At 44.8% G+C, this 15644-nt stretch overlaps 1 protein-coding gene across 1 annotated transcript in view; it reads left to right on the forward strand.

Moving 5' to 3' along the window:
* The first annotated feature begins 1097 nt into the window (after window positions 1-1097).
* Window positions 1098-15644, forward strand: part of CRLF1 (cytokine receptor like factor 1) — a 61641-nt gene continuing 47094 nt past the window's right edge. Inside the window, exon 1 of the mRNA XM_087703269.1 lies at window positions 1098-1375. Within this exon, the coding sequence (XP_087559395.1) occupies window positions 1321-1375 (55 nt within the window). The 5' untranslated portion in view covers window positions 1098-1320. The remainder of the gene's footprint in view (window positions 1376-15644) is intronic.

Below are 15644 nucleotides of genomic sequence, written 5' to 3' on the forward strand. Positions count from 1 at the left end.
AGGGAAAGAAGCAAGAGAGAAAGGAAGGGTAGGGAAAGGAAGGGAAGGAAAAGGGAAGGAAAGAAAAAGACTTTTTATTTACACAGAACTCTTAGGCACTCTTGGCTGTGGCCTCCTGTGTTACCTCAAGCTGGCACCGCTGAATATGCCCGCCAAAGAGTTTACACTTCGCCTGGGGCAACAACATCGCGACCATAAAGTACCTTTGAACTTAAATTAGCTGGGGGAAGCCAGCCGCTCAGATGTCCTGGAACGGGACGGGGCTGGGGCTGGCAGTGGGAGGAGGCGGCGAGACCATTGCGTGACTGGAAGGTCCTTTTCTTTATTGTACCCGCCGTCTTTGTGCCGGGGGAACAGACACGTGTGTGTGTGTGTGTGTGTGTGTTGGGGGGGGATGAAGACCACTTTTTTTGGGGGGGAGGGCAGGCTGAAGAGGAGCATCAGCGGTCCAAACTGCGCAGAGAGAGAGAGGGAGGGCAGGGAGGTGGGGAGGGGCAGGAAAACCCCCGCACCCACGGAAGAAATCGCCCTCCGAGCCAACCGGCGGGGTAAAGGATTCCTTCCACTGACTCAGAAGCGCTCTTTGCAGCTGCCGGTTGAGTAAGAGGCAAAAGGAGGTCAAACCAAAGGGGGGGGGAAGGGGGGGAGAGAATGAGTTGGAAGTTGGTCATTGTTTTGTGCTTGGGGGGTGTGTGTTGGTTCTGGATCCCCGATTCTGGATCTCCCTCCCGCGCCTCTCCTCTTGCAAATCAGAAAAGAGAAAAAAAGGGGGGGGGAGAAGCAGGCTGGTTCTCTATATAGCACGGAATTGGGATGGGGGGGTTTGGTTGGTTTGGTTTTTTTGGGGGGGGAGGCGACGGGGAGGGGCAGGAGATCTTATTTAGCAAAGGGCTTGTTCATTCCAAGTTCATTTCTCTCCTCTCCCCCCCCCCCATAAACTCCACCAAAAGCCCACGGGGCGGGGAAGGGCGGGGTGGGGCGGGGAGTGCAAAAGGCATATTAGAGGACTTGTCAAGTTTGAACTGCTCAGACGAGCTTCGGATAAGCCCTGGTTTGCCTCTCTATAGAGGGCTGGGGGGAAAGGGAGGGACGGACGAGAGGAGAAAGGATAGAAGGAGAAAAAAGAAAAGAAAAAGATTGGGGTAGAAGTTTTTTTAAAAACTGCCCCCCCATTTGGCAAACTTTAAAGAAAACTTTGAAGAGCCTAAAAAACCCTTGGAAAAAAGTGGGGGGGGGGCGGACACTTCCCCCCAAGATATATAGATATATATTTATTTTAAAAACAGAGTTACGGTCCCCAGCCCCGTTTTTTGCGCAAGGATGAAACTTTTCCTCTTCTGCTGCTTCCTCGTCCTGCGAGCGGATTCCCGCAGCTGTAAGTAAGGCGCTCGGCGGGTGCAGCTCGCTCTCTCGGACGGATCTCTGAGTCGAAGCCGTCGCTTTTCGGGAGAGGGGGCGGAGGGGGGATGGGCAGAGGGTGGCGGTAGGTGGGATGGGTGGGAGAAAGAAAGAAAGAAAGAGAAAGAAAGAAAGAACGAAAGAAAGAAAAAGAAAGGAAGAGAAAGAAAGAAAGAAAGAAAGAAAGAAAGAAAGAAAGAAAGAAAGAAAGAAAGAAAGAAAGAAAGAAAGAAAAGGCTTAAAATCGGGGAGGGGGCTTGGAAGAAACAGGCGCGTGGAGGGCCGTGGGGATGGAAGCGGGTCCCATGGGGAGATGCCAAGCCGGGGTGGAGATGGGGGGGGTTTCCCTAGTTTTCATAAATATCTAATAAGCTGAAAATGAAATGCAAATATTTGACTTAATATTGGAATCGATTCCTTTTGCGTGTCTAATCACACTTGGCCCAACTCAAGAATTCTGTTCTGCTCCTTTCTTTCTAAGGCTGCTTTAATTCAGGCTCCAACATTGGCACATGCCATTATAAAGTAATAACCATAATCATCATCATCATCATCATAACACCAGCAGTAACCACTGTAATAATCATATTGGTGAATCTTTTTTTTTTCTTTTTTAAAAAGGAACTGCCGAGGAACCCGTAGATGTTCCATTTTAAAAGCAGAAAAGAAACAAATCCTTTTGCCCGCCATCGAGTTTTCTTTCGTGGGTTTCCCCCCTTTTTCCCCCTCTCAATTATTCTGGCTTCCATTGCTAATTCCTTGGTTATCTTTTTTTTTAAATGCCTCCGGGGATTAATTTAATCCTTCCGCACCCTTCCTCTAGATCCGAGTTCTCCCTTCTCCCCCCACCCCGCCAAATTATAAAATTCCCTCTGTGTGTGTGTGTGTGTGTGTGTGTGCGCGCGCGTGTGTGTGTGTTTTGGGTATATGTTGCAATTGCAAGGGAGGTGTTAAAAATTTGGAAAGCCCCCATAGTTCGTGTGGGTATTTAAAGAAGAGGGTTTTTTTTAGAGAGAGGTAGAAAGAAATAAAACTGTCTAATCAAACACACAAACACACACACACACACACACACACACACACACACACACACACACGAGATTTGTCTGTCCGCTTCGGATTAAGAAAGAGGGGGAGATGAACATTTTAATTTTAGATCTGAAAGTAGTGTGGGGTTTTGTTTTGTTTTATTTTTGTTTAAGGGAAGGTATTCAAATTCTAGACATTCTCTTTTATTTTTCAAGCCAACAACGTTCTGCTAAGTTAGTGAGTCCTAATTGATATATACCTCCATCATCAAGTTTTCTGTAGGAAAAAAAAAATTCTTATTCTGCTGCACTTCTAGAGCAGAACTGGACACGTCTTATAGTTTTGGCTGACAGGTATATTTGGAAAAAAATGGGCATCCAGCAAAACTCAAAATATGTGGGGGTAGGGAGAGGCTTACACACATCTTCTTTTTTAGAAAGTTTGCTCTGAGCTGATAGTGAAAAAACACAGTGTTCTTCTCTGGAATTATTGTTGGTGATATGTGTGTGCCAGGCCAGGAAGGCGGGTGAGAATTGTGAGTATTTAAAAAGCAACTTATTTAAAGAGGTAGGAATGTTTGAAGGCTATCCACCCAAATTATATTTTAGACCATAGGATTTGTGGAATGTGGAAATTGGAGGGAAAATATTCCTATTCCTCCTTTTCAAACTGAGGTTCTGCATTTATTAAATTATAGTAAAAATCTGGGTGCATTGCATTAACTAGAGAGAAATGTTTCAAGCTTCCTTGGGACACTGAATCTTAAACCCCTTCTATTGCATTAAATCCAGGATTTTTGCATAGTTGTTTTAGTTTTAGCTATTAGAATTTTTTCTATCCTTGGTTTTAAGCAACTTTTTTCACTCCAAGTCACTCTTCACTCCAAGTCGATTAGAATAATTAGTTTTCCTTCTTCATCTTTCTCCAGTCTCGAATGTTTATGCCTTGCAATGCTGGTCAACCTTAACCCATGGCAAAAAGGTTGAGCCAGGATTAGGTTAGAGGCTTAACCAAGTCAACCATAAAACCTTGGCTAATTCTTTTAGCATTATGTATGAGACTATCTTGAATTGGGGAACGGGTTGAAGTTAGACACAAAAATGTATCAAAAATAGTCAAACATCAAAACAGAGAGACAATGGTAAATAAATGATGTTTGCCCCCCACACACACACCCCAGAACTGCCCCAAATTGAATGCAAGAAATGTTCTGTAACATGGGTATTTATGTCCAATGCTATGTTTTCTCTCCAAGAAGGGGGAAAATGATCATTTTGGAAAGGAACTGCAGATCTGTTACTCTAAAAAGAGCACTGGTAAAGCTCACCCATCCAATTCCTAGTATTTTAAATCCCACTGCACAGACCTTGTATGTTACCTCTCAAATAATTATCAGGGCCCATTATGGAATAAAAGCTTCAAGTTATGTTTTCCTCTGCCTTAGTGTAGTATCCCCTATTATTTTAAAAAAAGAGTCATATACCCATTTCTGTACTGTAGAGCATTTCATGCAAAACTTGAGTAGAATATTCTTATTCTTTTTCCTCCTCTCTTTTTAAAAATATAAACAGTCCACCACATTATTTTAATTAAAGAAAGTTTATGGACTAACAAAGGGGCATGTACAATTGCTAATTTTCATCTGCCCTGACCAGAAAATTAATGGCACGGGATGATGGGAGATGCAGTCCACAAATATCAGGCAGTGATGTACTTTTGCATAGTTAATAGAGAAATCATCTCTTCTGCTTCTAAGGGAATTTAAGGAATTTATATCTTACTCTGCACAATGGCTTTGCCAGCCTAGAAATTGTCTGGAAACCACACCACGGATGGCATCTTGCAGAGCACACAATTTATACAATTCTCCTCCGTTGCACAGGGATAGGATGACTTCCCCGCCCTTCTGGCTCTCCCTTTTCCCCGATGTGGTGCCTTCCAAACTTTTTTTTCCAGCTTTTGTTATTCCCTGCCTGTAACTGATTTGGAGATGGGGGCTGCAGCCAGGCCTTTGAACGGCCCCCCGGAGGCTGTACTGAAGGGAACAGGAATTTGATTAAACGTCCTGTCACTTAACAAGCAATTAATTAAATGCAGTTAGTGTGTGGTGTTCCCACATTTTAATGCAGGCTGGGCGATGGTTTTTTGCATACATTGCCCGCACAAAATTCTTGGTTACACTGGATGTACGAAAGCAGCACCGGTCTGCAATTCTTTAAAGCCACTGCATCTTTTTCCCAGCATCACGTGGCAGCTGCAGAGGTGTTCTCCGGCACCTTTTCTGAATTATTTCCAAACTGTTGCACAGCTGTAACGGAATTATTTCCTCTCCAGATCCAATACTATGCATAGTGTGTTGGAATCATTTGGAAGGGCTCCGGGAGCTGCACACCCCAAACCAGGAAGCCCATAAAAACACTCAGTTTTGCACCATTTGCCCTGGCATATCAGACTAGAAAAAGTGGCCGTAAATAATCCCGGAGATGATGGGTCGTAAACGTAGACTTAAATCAGTCGAGAGCTTGATTCCCTTTTATTGCACTTAGCTGCCCCTCACTTCCCCACCCATCTATTTATATGGAGTCATCCATTTATAAAGGGGATTTTGATAGGAGTGGAAAGTCTGGAGGAATCTCAGCCCTAAGGAAGGTTGAGCCCACATTTTGCTGTGACTGAAAGTGTGTGTGTGTGTGTGTGTGTGTGTGTGTGTGTGTGTGTGTGAGAGTGAGAGAGAGAGAGACAGACAGACAAGACAGACAGACAGACAGAAAGAGAGAGAGACTGAGAAAGAGGGAGATAAAGGAAAAGCAAGAGAGAGAAAAGAAGTTGAGGGATAGAGAGAGAGAGAGGGGGAGGGAAAGAAAACAAAGAAAGAAAAAAAGAAGGAAGGAAAGAAAGAAAGAAAGAATTGAAATTGTAGCATAATTGCAGACAAAAAAATAACAAATCTTCTCTAGGCTAAGCTAAAATAGAGTTGGGGGGTTGTTTTTATTTGCTGGAGCTGGAGGCAAGAGAAAAATTAATCTCCCCCCCCCCACCTTGCCAGTATTCCTCAGTTGGGACACGTTTTTGTTTGTTTGAGGGATCAGTCAAAAGAGAAGCATGAAACAACAATGCACGGTGATTTTTTTTTAAAAAAAACAAACCCTGAACACATCTGGCATTTCAAAATTTTATGAGAAGGCAATCCTCAAATCTTTCGTAGATGTCCTTGCTTGCAAGTAACCAACCAGAGCAAGTGAATTCCCACCAATTCTTCCCCATTGGCTCCGTAGTTGTTGTTTTTGTTTTACAAATGCAATATTAGGCATTTGTTTCTGGAGCAAATGTTATCGATTCCCTTAGACGGGAGGGAGGGATGCTTGGGGAAGAAAAGGTAGACACACACTCAGACACAAACACACCCCACTGTTTATGTGTGGGACAGGAAGTTTATATTTCCACTTAAAGATGAGAAATTGGTCCAAGAAGTGATATTTTTAGAGAGCACGCTGTGTGCACGACAAAATTCTGGCTATGGTTAGGGCGAATGGATACCCTCAGGCTTAAACGTTTCTCAGTAAAAGATTTCTTTTCCACTTAAGGAATGAAACTTACCGTAATGCCCGAATAGGATAGGCTCAAGAAGAAGAAGAAGAAAATAATCTACTTGTAAGCTAGGTTTTTCACTGTGGGTTTGGGCCCCCATGGTGGGGAATCACAGCTGAAGCCCACCCCCTAAACCTCTGCCTCCTGCGCTCCAATATTTTTCATTTTTATGCTGAGGATTTTGTTCTCTTGAGAGTCGAGGTGGCGCAGTGGTTAAATGCAGCATTGCAAGCTACTTCAGCTGACTGCAGTTCTGCAGTTCGGCTGTTCAAATCTCACCGGCTCAGGGTTGACTCAGCCTTCCATCCTTCCGAGGTGGGTGAAATGAGGACCTGGATTGTTGGGGGCGATATGCTGACCCTGTAAACCGCTTAGAGAGGGCTGAAAGCCCTATGAAGCGGTATATAAGTCTAACTGCTATTGCTATTGCTATTCATCGGCAAGAAAGATAGGAAACTAGTTAAATATTTACCTGGGAATGAATGGCCCTGCCTGAAGTGGTTAGAGTTGCAATCAGACGATGCTTCTCACTTCTCGCAAACTATATTCTGATGGTACCCAAAGCTGAGAAGGGGAAGGATTTATTTTTAGACCTTGGATTCATTTTCAACTATTTTCCAAGTTCTGAAAGGGTCAGTTTTGCACCTTGTTTCATCTTAAATTGGGAATGTCCAACCTTGGCAGCTTTAAGACGTGTGGACTTTAGCTCCCAGAATTCCCCAGCCAGTTGAAATTCCCTACCCCAGGGGAATTCTCCACCCAGGGGAATTCTGGGAATGGGAATCCACAAGTTTTAAAAGTTGCCAAGGTTGGATGCCCTTGGTTGAAATAATATTCTTTAAAGGTGCTTTTTTCAAGAGGCAACCGGCCTGTCTTGTTTTTCCTTGGAAGACTTTTCGCTTCTCATCCGCTACTCAGGTGACCCCGAGGATACAGACAAAGCTCCAGGTAGCCTCAATGGCTCTCTAAAAAGGATGCAAATGACCAGCTGTCTGCAAGGAGTATAAATCCTGGTTCCACCACAAAACCGCGTTCAACTAAAGCGCGATCGACGAAACTGCGTAGCTGACGTCATCACAGGGCGACAACAGCGCGGAGACAGAAGCACACTGTAAACGCTAAACCTAAAATTAACCCCTAAACCTAAACCTAACCCCCCTAAACCTACTCCTAAACCTAACCCTAAACCTAACCCTTAACCTAACCCTAAACCTAACCCTAAACCTAACCCTTAACCTAACCCTAAACCTAATCCTAACCCTTAACCTAACCCTAAACCTAACCCTAACCCTTAACCTAACCCTAACCCTAAACCTAACCCTAACCCTAACCCTAACCCTAAACCTAACCCTAAATCTAACCCTTACCTTAACTTGAATCGGCTTGCTTTCAAAGCGCTATTTAAAGCGCCCTTCTTTCTCCGCGCTCACTGTTGTCGCCCTGTTGATGACATCAGCGATGCACTTTAATCGGGCGCGCTTTAGTCGAGCGCGGTTTTGTCGTGCCACGATAAATCCTTCCATTCCCCACCGTCCAGTCAGAGCTGAAGAAGCTTCTTGGATGAGAAGCGAAAGGCCTTCAAAAGAAAAAACAAGAAAGTCCAGTTGTCTCTTGAAAAAAGCACCTTTGAGACAACCACGACCTGGATGACTGAGAATCTCCATAGATAAATATTCTTTAAAGGTTTATGGAGCTGAGAATAACTGTCCAATGTCAGGTTATATGTTCAAAATGCCACCAAAAATGTCACTTGGGCTTGCGATAGTGAGACAGAGTATAGATAGCCCTCGATTTACAACTATTCATTTAATGACTATTTGAAATTACAAAGGCACTGAAAAAAGTGACGTATGACTGGTCCTCACACCTACAACCATTGCAGCATCCTTGTGGTTGCATGATCAGAATTTGTGCTTGGCAACCGGTGTGTATTTATGACAATTGCATGTGATTTTGCGATCTTCCCAGCCAGCTTCTGACAAGCAAAGTCAATGGGGGAACCTGGTTAATGTCCATGTCATTCACTTAACAACTGCAGTGATTCGTTTTAACAGCCATGGCAAAAAAAAGGTTGTAAAACCAGTCATGACTCTTTTAACAACCATCTGAAGAGCCGAGGTGGCGCAGTGGTTAGGGTGCAGTACTGAAGGCCACTACAGCTGACTGTTATCTGCATTCCAAGTTCTAATCTCACCGGCTCAAGGTTGACTCAGCCTTCCATCCTTCCGAGGTGGGTAAAATGAGGACCCAGATTGTTGTTGGGGGCGATATGCTGACTCTGTAAACCGCTTAGAGAGGGCTGAAAGCCCTATGAAGCGGTATATAAGTCTAACTGCTATTGCTATTGCTATCTGGCTTAGTGCTTAGCCCCCCTCGCAGTCAGAAGTTGAGAACTACCTGTAAGCAGCCTTTCTGAGGTAAAAGCCTAGGAAGAGTTCTCTTTAAATGAGGCCTGCAGGACAAAATGACTAAGTTAAACCAACATTGAAGAAATTTTACTACTCATAGATAGTTTTTTGCCAGATATCTAATTGAACCCTTCCCCTCCTTTTTTCTCTCATTAAAACATGCAAATGCTGTTAACATTAAAACATGTTAAGCTGATCTGGAGCGACAATTTTCTAGATTCAGAATAGCAGCAGGGATATTTTGCTCCAGTGCTCCTGCTTGATTGCCAGAAAAAGCTTCATTCTTGCCCAGACGGAATAGAATAGAATAGTTTAGGAATAGGAATAGGAATGGGATAGAAAATAGAATAGAATAGAATATAGAGTAGAATAGAATATAGAATAGAATAGAATAGCATAGAATAGTTTAGGAATAGGAATGGGATAGAAACTAATATAGAATAGAATAGTTTAGGAATAGGAATGGGAATGGGATAGAAACTAATATAGAATAGAATAGAATATTATAGGAATGGGATAGAAAATAGAATAGAATGCAATTGAATGGAATAGAATATAGAATAGAATAGAATATTATAGGAATAGGAATGGGATAGAAAATAGAATAGAATGCAATGGAATAGAATAGAATATAGAATAGAATAGAATATTATAGGAATAGGAATGGGATAGAAAATGGAATGGAATAGAATAGAATAGAATATAGAATAGAATAGTTTAGTTTAGGAATAGGAATGGGATAGAAAATAATATAGAATAGAGTAGAATAGAATAGTTTAGGAATAGGAATGGGATAGAAAGTAATATAGAATAGAATAGTTTAGGAACAGCAACACGAATGGGATAGAAAATAATGCAGAATAGAATAGAATAAAATAAGGAATGGAACAGAACACAATAGAATAACTTCATTGTAATTTTCCTGTATACACAATGACAAACATTAAAATGAAAAATATTCTAGCACACTGAGAACAAGGGAGATTGAGGGAGATTAATCTGAAAGCTTCTGCGAATACAGGCAGTCCTCAATTTACAACTATTTGTTTATGACCATACAATGCTACTAAAAAAAAAGGGACTGATAAATGTTTTATGCACTTACATCCATTGCAGCGTCCCAGTGGTCTCCCCGGGAATCATATTTTATTCATCGATTTGATTTTTCTCCTGCTGTTGTTGGCATTCAAATATCCATGCCACCACCAGAGGGAGACAAAGAGGAGGGATTTTTGTTTCTATTTCTTTGCTGCAATCTAGTGGTCCCATACAGAATTGCAATCCAGATTGGTTACTTGATTTTTGTGGGCCTGTTCAATTCTCTCTGGCCCTATTGCTAAAAACGGGTTCACTATTTTATGGCAAGCATTGGAAAATTATTGTGGGTAACTTCCACTTCAATTTCCACTGAGCACACTCCAGATCAGAGCAAGTACGCGTACTCCATTCAGATGAGCTAGCAAAAAGTATAGCTTGGGGCTTATTTATCAAATAGCAGCCAACTTCAAAAGTAATTAACTGGCAAAACGAGGATAAAAGGCAAGTAGGGAAGCTGAGAGACATGAACAACAGGCAAGAATTTAAATTATCTGTATAACACCAGGCTTTTCAGCACCACTGTAATAATACTAAGAATAATTAGCGTGGAGTACCTCAAAGGGAGTGGCCTTAATTATTCCAGCCTTAACCTTTTTATGTGCATAACTGCAGTGGAGTAAAAATGGAAAGGCGGACACTAGGTGATCCCTTTTCTAAACCCGGAAGGAAACAACTTGGTGGATGGGGTTATCCAGGAAAAATCTGGAATATGTCCTAAAACAGGTTTAGCTTAACCAAACAAAGAAAAAGCAAATCTCAACCAGTAAAGGCAGGAAAATGTGCTTGGTATTTTCCTGTGCACAATATACCATATCTACTTTTCTGTATTAAGTTTTCTGTGTTCCCAGGGACAGAACCATAAAAGGAGAGTTCCCCTAAAGTAGGGGTGTCAGACTCAAGGCCCGCAGTGTTGTGCCCTGCCAGCGGCCAACAGAGCTGGCAAACAGATTCGGACAGTGAGGAAGTTGGGGAGGAACCTGGGCCAGTCCTGGAGTCTGGGGAAGGCTCTGATGAGGGCTCTGTGTCGGAGGCAGAGAGGGGGCCAGGGCTGTCTAACAGTTATCAGCTGCCTTCAGAATCAGACATCAGTGAGGCAGATGAACAGCTGGAGCCTTTTCCCAGTGTGCGCATGCGCAGGGTTGCCAGATGAAAGGAACAGCTAAGGAACAAGGGTCGACTTGGGAGTAAGGCCACAGGTGGACAGTGAATGGCCCCTCCCATAGGGAATAAAAGAGGAATGAAAGGGGAGGGGTGTTTGCAGGAGACAATTAGCCCATTCCTACATTCTTGCCAAGTATTGCAGCATCTGAAAGATACTGTATTTTCCGGACTATAAGACGCACCGGAGTATAAGATGCACCATGATTTTGAAAAGGTAAATTTTAAAAAAAGCTTTTACACTCTGCAGGCTTCCCAAACCCTCCGCAGACCTCGTTTCTTGCAAAAAAAAAAGCGGGGGGATTGTTTGCAGAGCTTTGGGAGGCTTGTAGATTGCTGGGTGGGGGGGCAAAAACAAGCAAAAAAGGCCTGTTTTTTGCTCGTTTTTGCCATCCCCAGCCCCCAGGAGCACTTTGCAAGCCTCCCAAACCCTCTGCACATCCATTTTGCAAAGGGGGCGGGGTTTCGGGCATGACCTGTCAAAAGCGCGAACGTCATAAGCGCGCCGACAACACCGCGGCGCTAAAACCACGATTTCAAAAGCGCGCCGACAACAGTGCGCCGACAACAGCGCGCTGACAGAAGCGCGATTTCATTTAAGGTAAGATTTACAGTTAGGTTTAGGGTTAGGTTTAGGGTTAGGTTTAGGGTTAGGTTGAGGGTTAGGTTGAGGGTTACGTTACAGCGCGCTTCTGTCGGCGCGCTTTTGTCGGCGCGCTTTAGGGCTAATTAGTCGCTCATTTGTCGTGTGGTTTTGTCACCGCGCTTTAGACACCGCGGTTTAGTCAGGCGCGCTTTTGTTGTGCGCGCATTTGTGGTGGAACCGTTTCGGGAGGCCAAAAATGCTGTATTCAGTGTGTAAGACGCATCCAGGTTTTCACTATCTTTTTTTGGGGGGGGGAAGGTGCGTCTTATACTCCGAAAAATACGGTAGGTCAGAACACACGGGTCAAATCCGGCCTGCGGGGTACTTAGATCTGGTCTGCAGGGCCTCCCTGGAAACAGTGAAGGAACGGCCCGTGGTGCCTCTGCCAGCGAAAATGGAACTTGGGAAGGGCTGCAAGAGGCTGTCGTGGCCATAAATGGAGCTTGTGGGGCTGCACGTGGACCTCTTGAGCTCCATTTTCTCTGACAGAGGATTGCTTAATTGTGGTCGTAAGTCGAGGGCTACCTATAAATGTGGGTTTCTACCAAAACTGTGGTCAATCACAGTCACACGCCTGCCGGGCGTTGCAAACAATTGTAAATCCAGGTTGTGCAAACTTGGAAACAGGGATGTCAGTAGCTTTTAGGAAGGTTCATCATACCTTCAAATGGTTGCTAAGCAACTAGGACTACCTGCATGCTGGACCATCACTGGGATGTCCGCATCAAAAAAGTCACGTTGTGACGACTTGTTTAAGGTTTATTAAAATTTGTATGCCGCACACTCCCATCGGGACTCTGGGCGGCTCACCGCAAGACAGAAAGAGTTTAAATAGAAAAATAGAAAAATACAATATTAAAAATTCACATCATTCGTTACATCTAAGCGGGGGCTGGATATCCATCAACAGCCCCAGGCCTGCCGGAACAACCAGGTCTTAACGGCTTTACGGAAGGCCGGGAGAGTGGAAAGGGTCCGGATCTCTGCGGGTAAATCGTTCCACAGGGCCGGCGCAGCAACAGGGAAGGCCCTCCCTCAACACACTGAAAAACACACCTTGGCCGCCATTTTGACTTTTGTTGCCCTCTTTCCCTTCTTCCATGGAGCGAAGGACCTTGAGAGCACGGCTTGATTTCTCCCACCCAGTCAATGCATCTTTGGGCTCTTTCTGTTTCCCAAAGTTGACTCCTCTTTTATTCTCTTTATTGTGTGAGGGTTTTGAAGCCGGTGAGCAGGAGAGTTGGTGGTTGAAGTTCTGTTTGTGTGGGTTGAATTGTTTGGTGTGATTTTATTCTTCGGGTTTTATTTTTTTGTTTTACACGGTTCAGTCTCAGCCACCGTTTTTGCATTGTTGTAGCAAAGCACTTGCAAACCCAGCAGGGAGCTAGAATAATTATTTTAAAATTTAAATATAAGCTACGCTGGTCACCTGGTACACATTTACAAATAAACCATTCCCAGAATGGATTCTGTTTAATGTGGAATATAACACCAGAATATCATTATAGCCGCTGTCTTTTTTTTATTACGGGGCAGAGGAAACCAGGGGGAAAAGGAATAATAGCTGCAGTTTTTGCTTGAATTCTTGTTGGTGTTTTGCATCGCTACATTTTCCTTTTCCGTGAACAGGTAGTCCTCAACTTAAAGCAAAGTTCATTTAGTGACCGTTCAAAGATAAAACGGCACTGAAAAAAGTGACTTACGACCATTTTTCACGCAACTTTTGCAGCATTCACATAATCCAAATTTGGATGCTTGGCAACTTGGCACATACTTGTAACAGTTGCATGTCCCCGGGTCACGTGATCCTTGTTGCATGTCCCCCGGGTCACGTGATCCTTGTTGCACGTCCCCCGGGTCACGTGATCCTTTTTTGCAACCTTCTCGAAAAGCAAAATCAATGGGATCCACTTAACAACCGTGTTACTGGCTTAACAATTGCAGTGATTCAATTAACAGCTGTACCAAGAAAGGTCGTAAAATGGGGCAAAATTCCCTTCACAAGTGTTTTCACCAAGCAACATAAATTCTGGGGTCAATTGTGGTCGTAAGTCGAGGTCTGCCTGCATTGATTTAAGTTTATGAACTTGAGCCAAAGAATAATAATTCTTTATTTCTGTTTGCCACCAAAAGAATCTTAGGTGGATGGGTGACTATAGAAGTTTGTGAAAAGAAGGAAGGAAGGAAGAAAAGAAAGAAAGAGGGGGAAAGAAATGACTTTCCTATTTATTTTCCTTTCTTTTGTACACAGTTAAGATGCTGTGACAACCAGAAAGTGTACAAATGGTTGGGATGGACACCTTGATTGGCACTGTAAAATAAACCTTAAATGGTATAAAATCAAGGGACAGATAGTCCTTGATTTACAACTGGTTGCTTAGTGACCTTTCAAAGTTATGGCAAACTTCCCCGAGGCTACTTACGTTAGGGTTCGAAGTTTGAACAGCTTCCCTCCTGTGTTCATGTGATTGCATTTTGAATGCTGGGCAGCTTGCATTTTCAGCTGTTTGCAGCAGGGGTGGGTTTCTCGGCCCGTTCCAACCGGTTCGGTTGGAACGGGGCCAGCGGCGTCCTCGTGCACGCGTGCAGTGCACGCATGCGTACTAGCGTCTGTGCGATGCTCCAGCTGCTCCTGGAGGATCGCGCAGGCGCTGTATGCGTCCTGCGCATGCGTGGAAGCGCAGAACTCATCAAAACCGGGTAAGAAACGCGGGCGGGCGGGTGGACCCTTCGGCGTTCCCGGAAGTTACTTACTTCCGGGTTCGCCGACCAACCGGTTCGCGGGGACCGCCGCGAACCGCCTGAAACCCACCCCTGGTTTGCAGCATCCTATGGCCACATTATGAATCAGAATCAGAATAGAGCTGGAAGGGATCTTGGAGGTCTTCTAGTCCAGCCCCCTGCTCAAGCGGGAAACCCTAAATTCAAATTCAAATTTAATAAATTTATATGCCGCCCAATCCCAAAGGACTCCGGGCGGCTTACAGAAATACATCCCTAAAAGGATAAAAAAAATTTAAAAAGAGAAAAGAAAAACAGATTAAAAAAATCACTTCATGCACTCAAATCTAGGCGGGGCTGGACCTCATTCATGAGGTCAACAGCCCCAGGCCTGCCGGAGTAGCCAGGTTTTAGTAGCCTTTCGGAAGGCCGAGAGAGTGGGAAGGGTCCGGATCTCTGGGGGTAGATCGTTCCATAGGGTCGCAGCAGCTACAGAGAAGGCCCTCCCCCGAGGAGTCGCCAGACGACATTGTCTGGTCGACGGCACCTGGAGAAGGCCCATCCTGTGTGATCTTATCAGCCGTTGGGAGGTATGTGGCAGAAGACGGTCTCTCAGATATCTGGGTCCTAGGCCATGTAGGGCTTTAAAGGTAATAACCAGCACCTTGAAGCGCGTTCGGAGACCGATAGGAAGCCAGTGCAGCTCGCGGAGAATAGGTGTAACATGGGTGTATCTCGGTACACCCAATATCGCTTGCGCGGCTGCATTCTGGAGCAATTGTAGTCTCCGAACACTTTTCACGGGCAGCCCCATGTAGAGCGTGTTACAATAGTCGAGTCTCGAGGTGACGAGGGTGTGAGCTTCAAAAATTTCAGCAATGGGTTCTCTGCCCACTTGCTGGGTGGATGTGGCTATGGTTGGTGCGGCCTAGTAGGCCTCCTACACCACGCGGGGGAGGCCGTTTTCATCTTTCCCAGCCTCCGGGATGGTGAAAACTGCCTCCCCTGGGCTCTGGAGGCCTTCCCGTGAGGCCCATTTTTTCCCCTCCCCAAGCCTCTATGCGGCCCCTGCACTTTCCTTGCATCCAAAATGGGCCGCATGGAAACCCTTGGGAGGGGCAGGATGGGGTGGGCAGGGCCAGCCAGGGGCGGGATTTGAAGGTTCTCCGAACCGTCCACAATGTTAGCTATGGATTCTCCTGAATCTGGGCGAACCTCTAGCAGCCCATCCCTGCAAGCGACTGTTCAGTCTATTATGAAATAGGCAGACTCCATCGTGACCCGTCAAAAGCACGAACGTCATAAGTGCGCCGACAACACCGCGGCGCTAAAACCACGATTTCAAAAGCGTGCCGACAACAGCGCGCCGACCGAAGGGCGATTTCATTTAAGGTAAGATTTACAGTTAGGGTTAGGTTGAGGGTTAGGTTGAGGGTTACGTTACAGCGCGCTTCTGTCGGCGCGCTTTTGTCGGCGCGCTTTAGGGCTAATTAGTCGCTAATTCATCGCACGGTTTTGTCACCGCGCTTTAGACACCGCGGTTTAGTCAGGCGCGCTTTTGTTGTGCGCGCATTTGTGGTGGAACCGACTCCATTACA

Source organism: Thamnophis sirtalis, unplaced genomic scaffold, assembly GCF_051295495.1.
Source record: "Thamnophis sirtalis isolate CommonGarterSnake01/CBP01778 unplaced genomic scaffold, rThaSir2_p1.2 scaffold_1, whole genome shotgun sequence".
In the NCBI taxonomy this organism is placed as follows: Eukaryota; Metazoa; Chordata; class Lepidosauria; order Squamata; family Natricidae; genus Thamnophis; species Thamnophis sirtalis.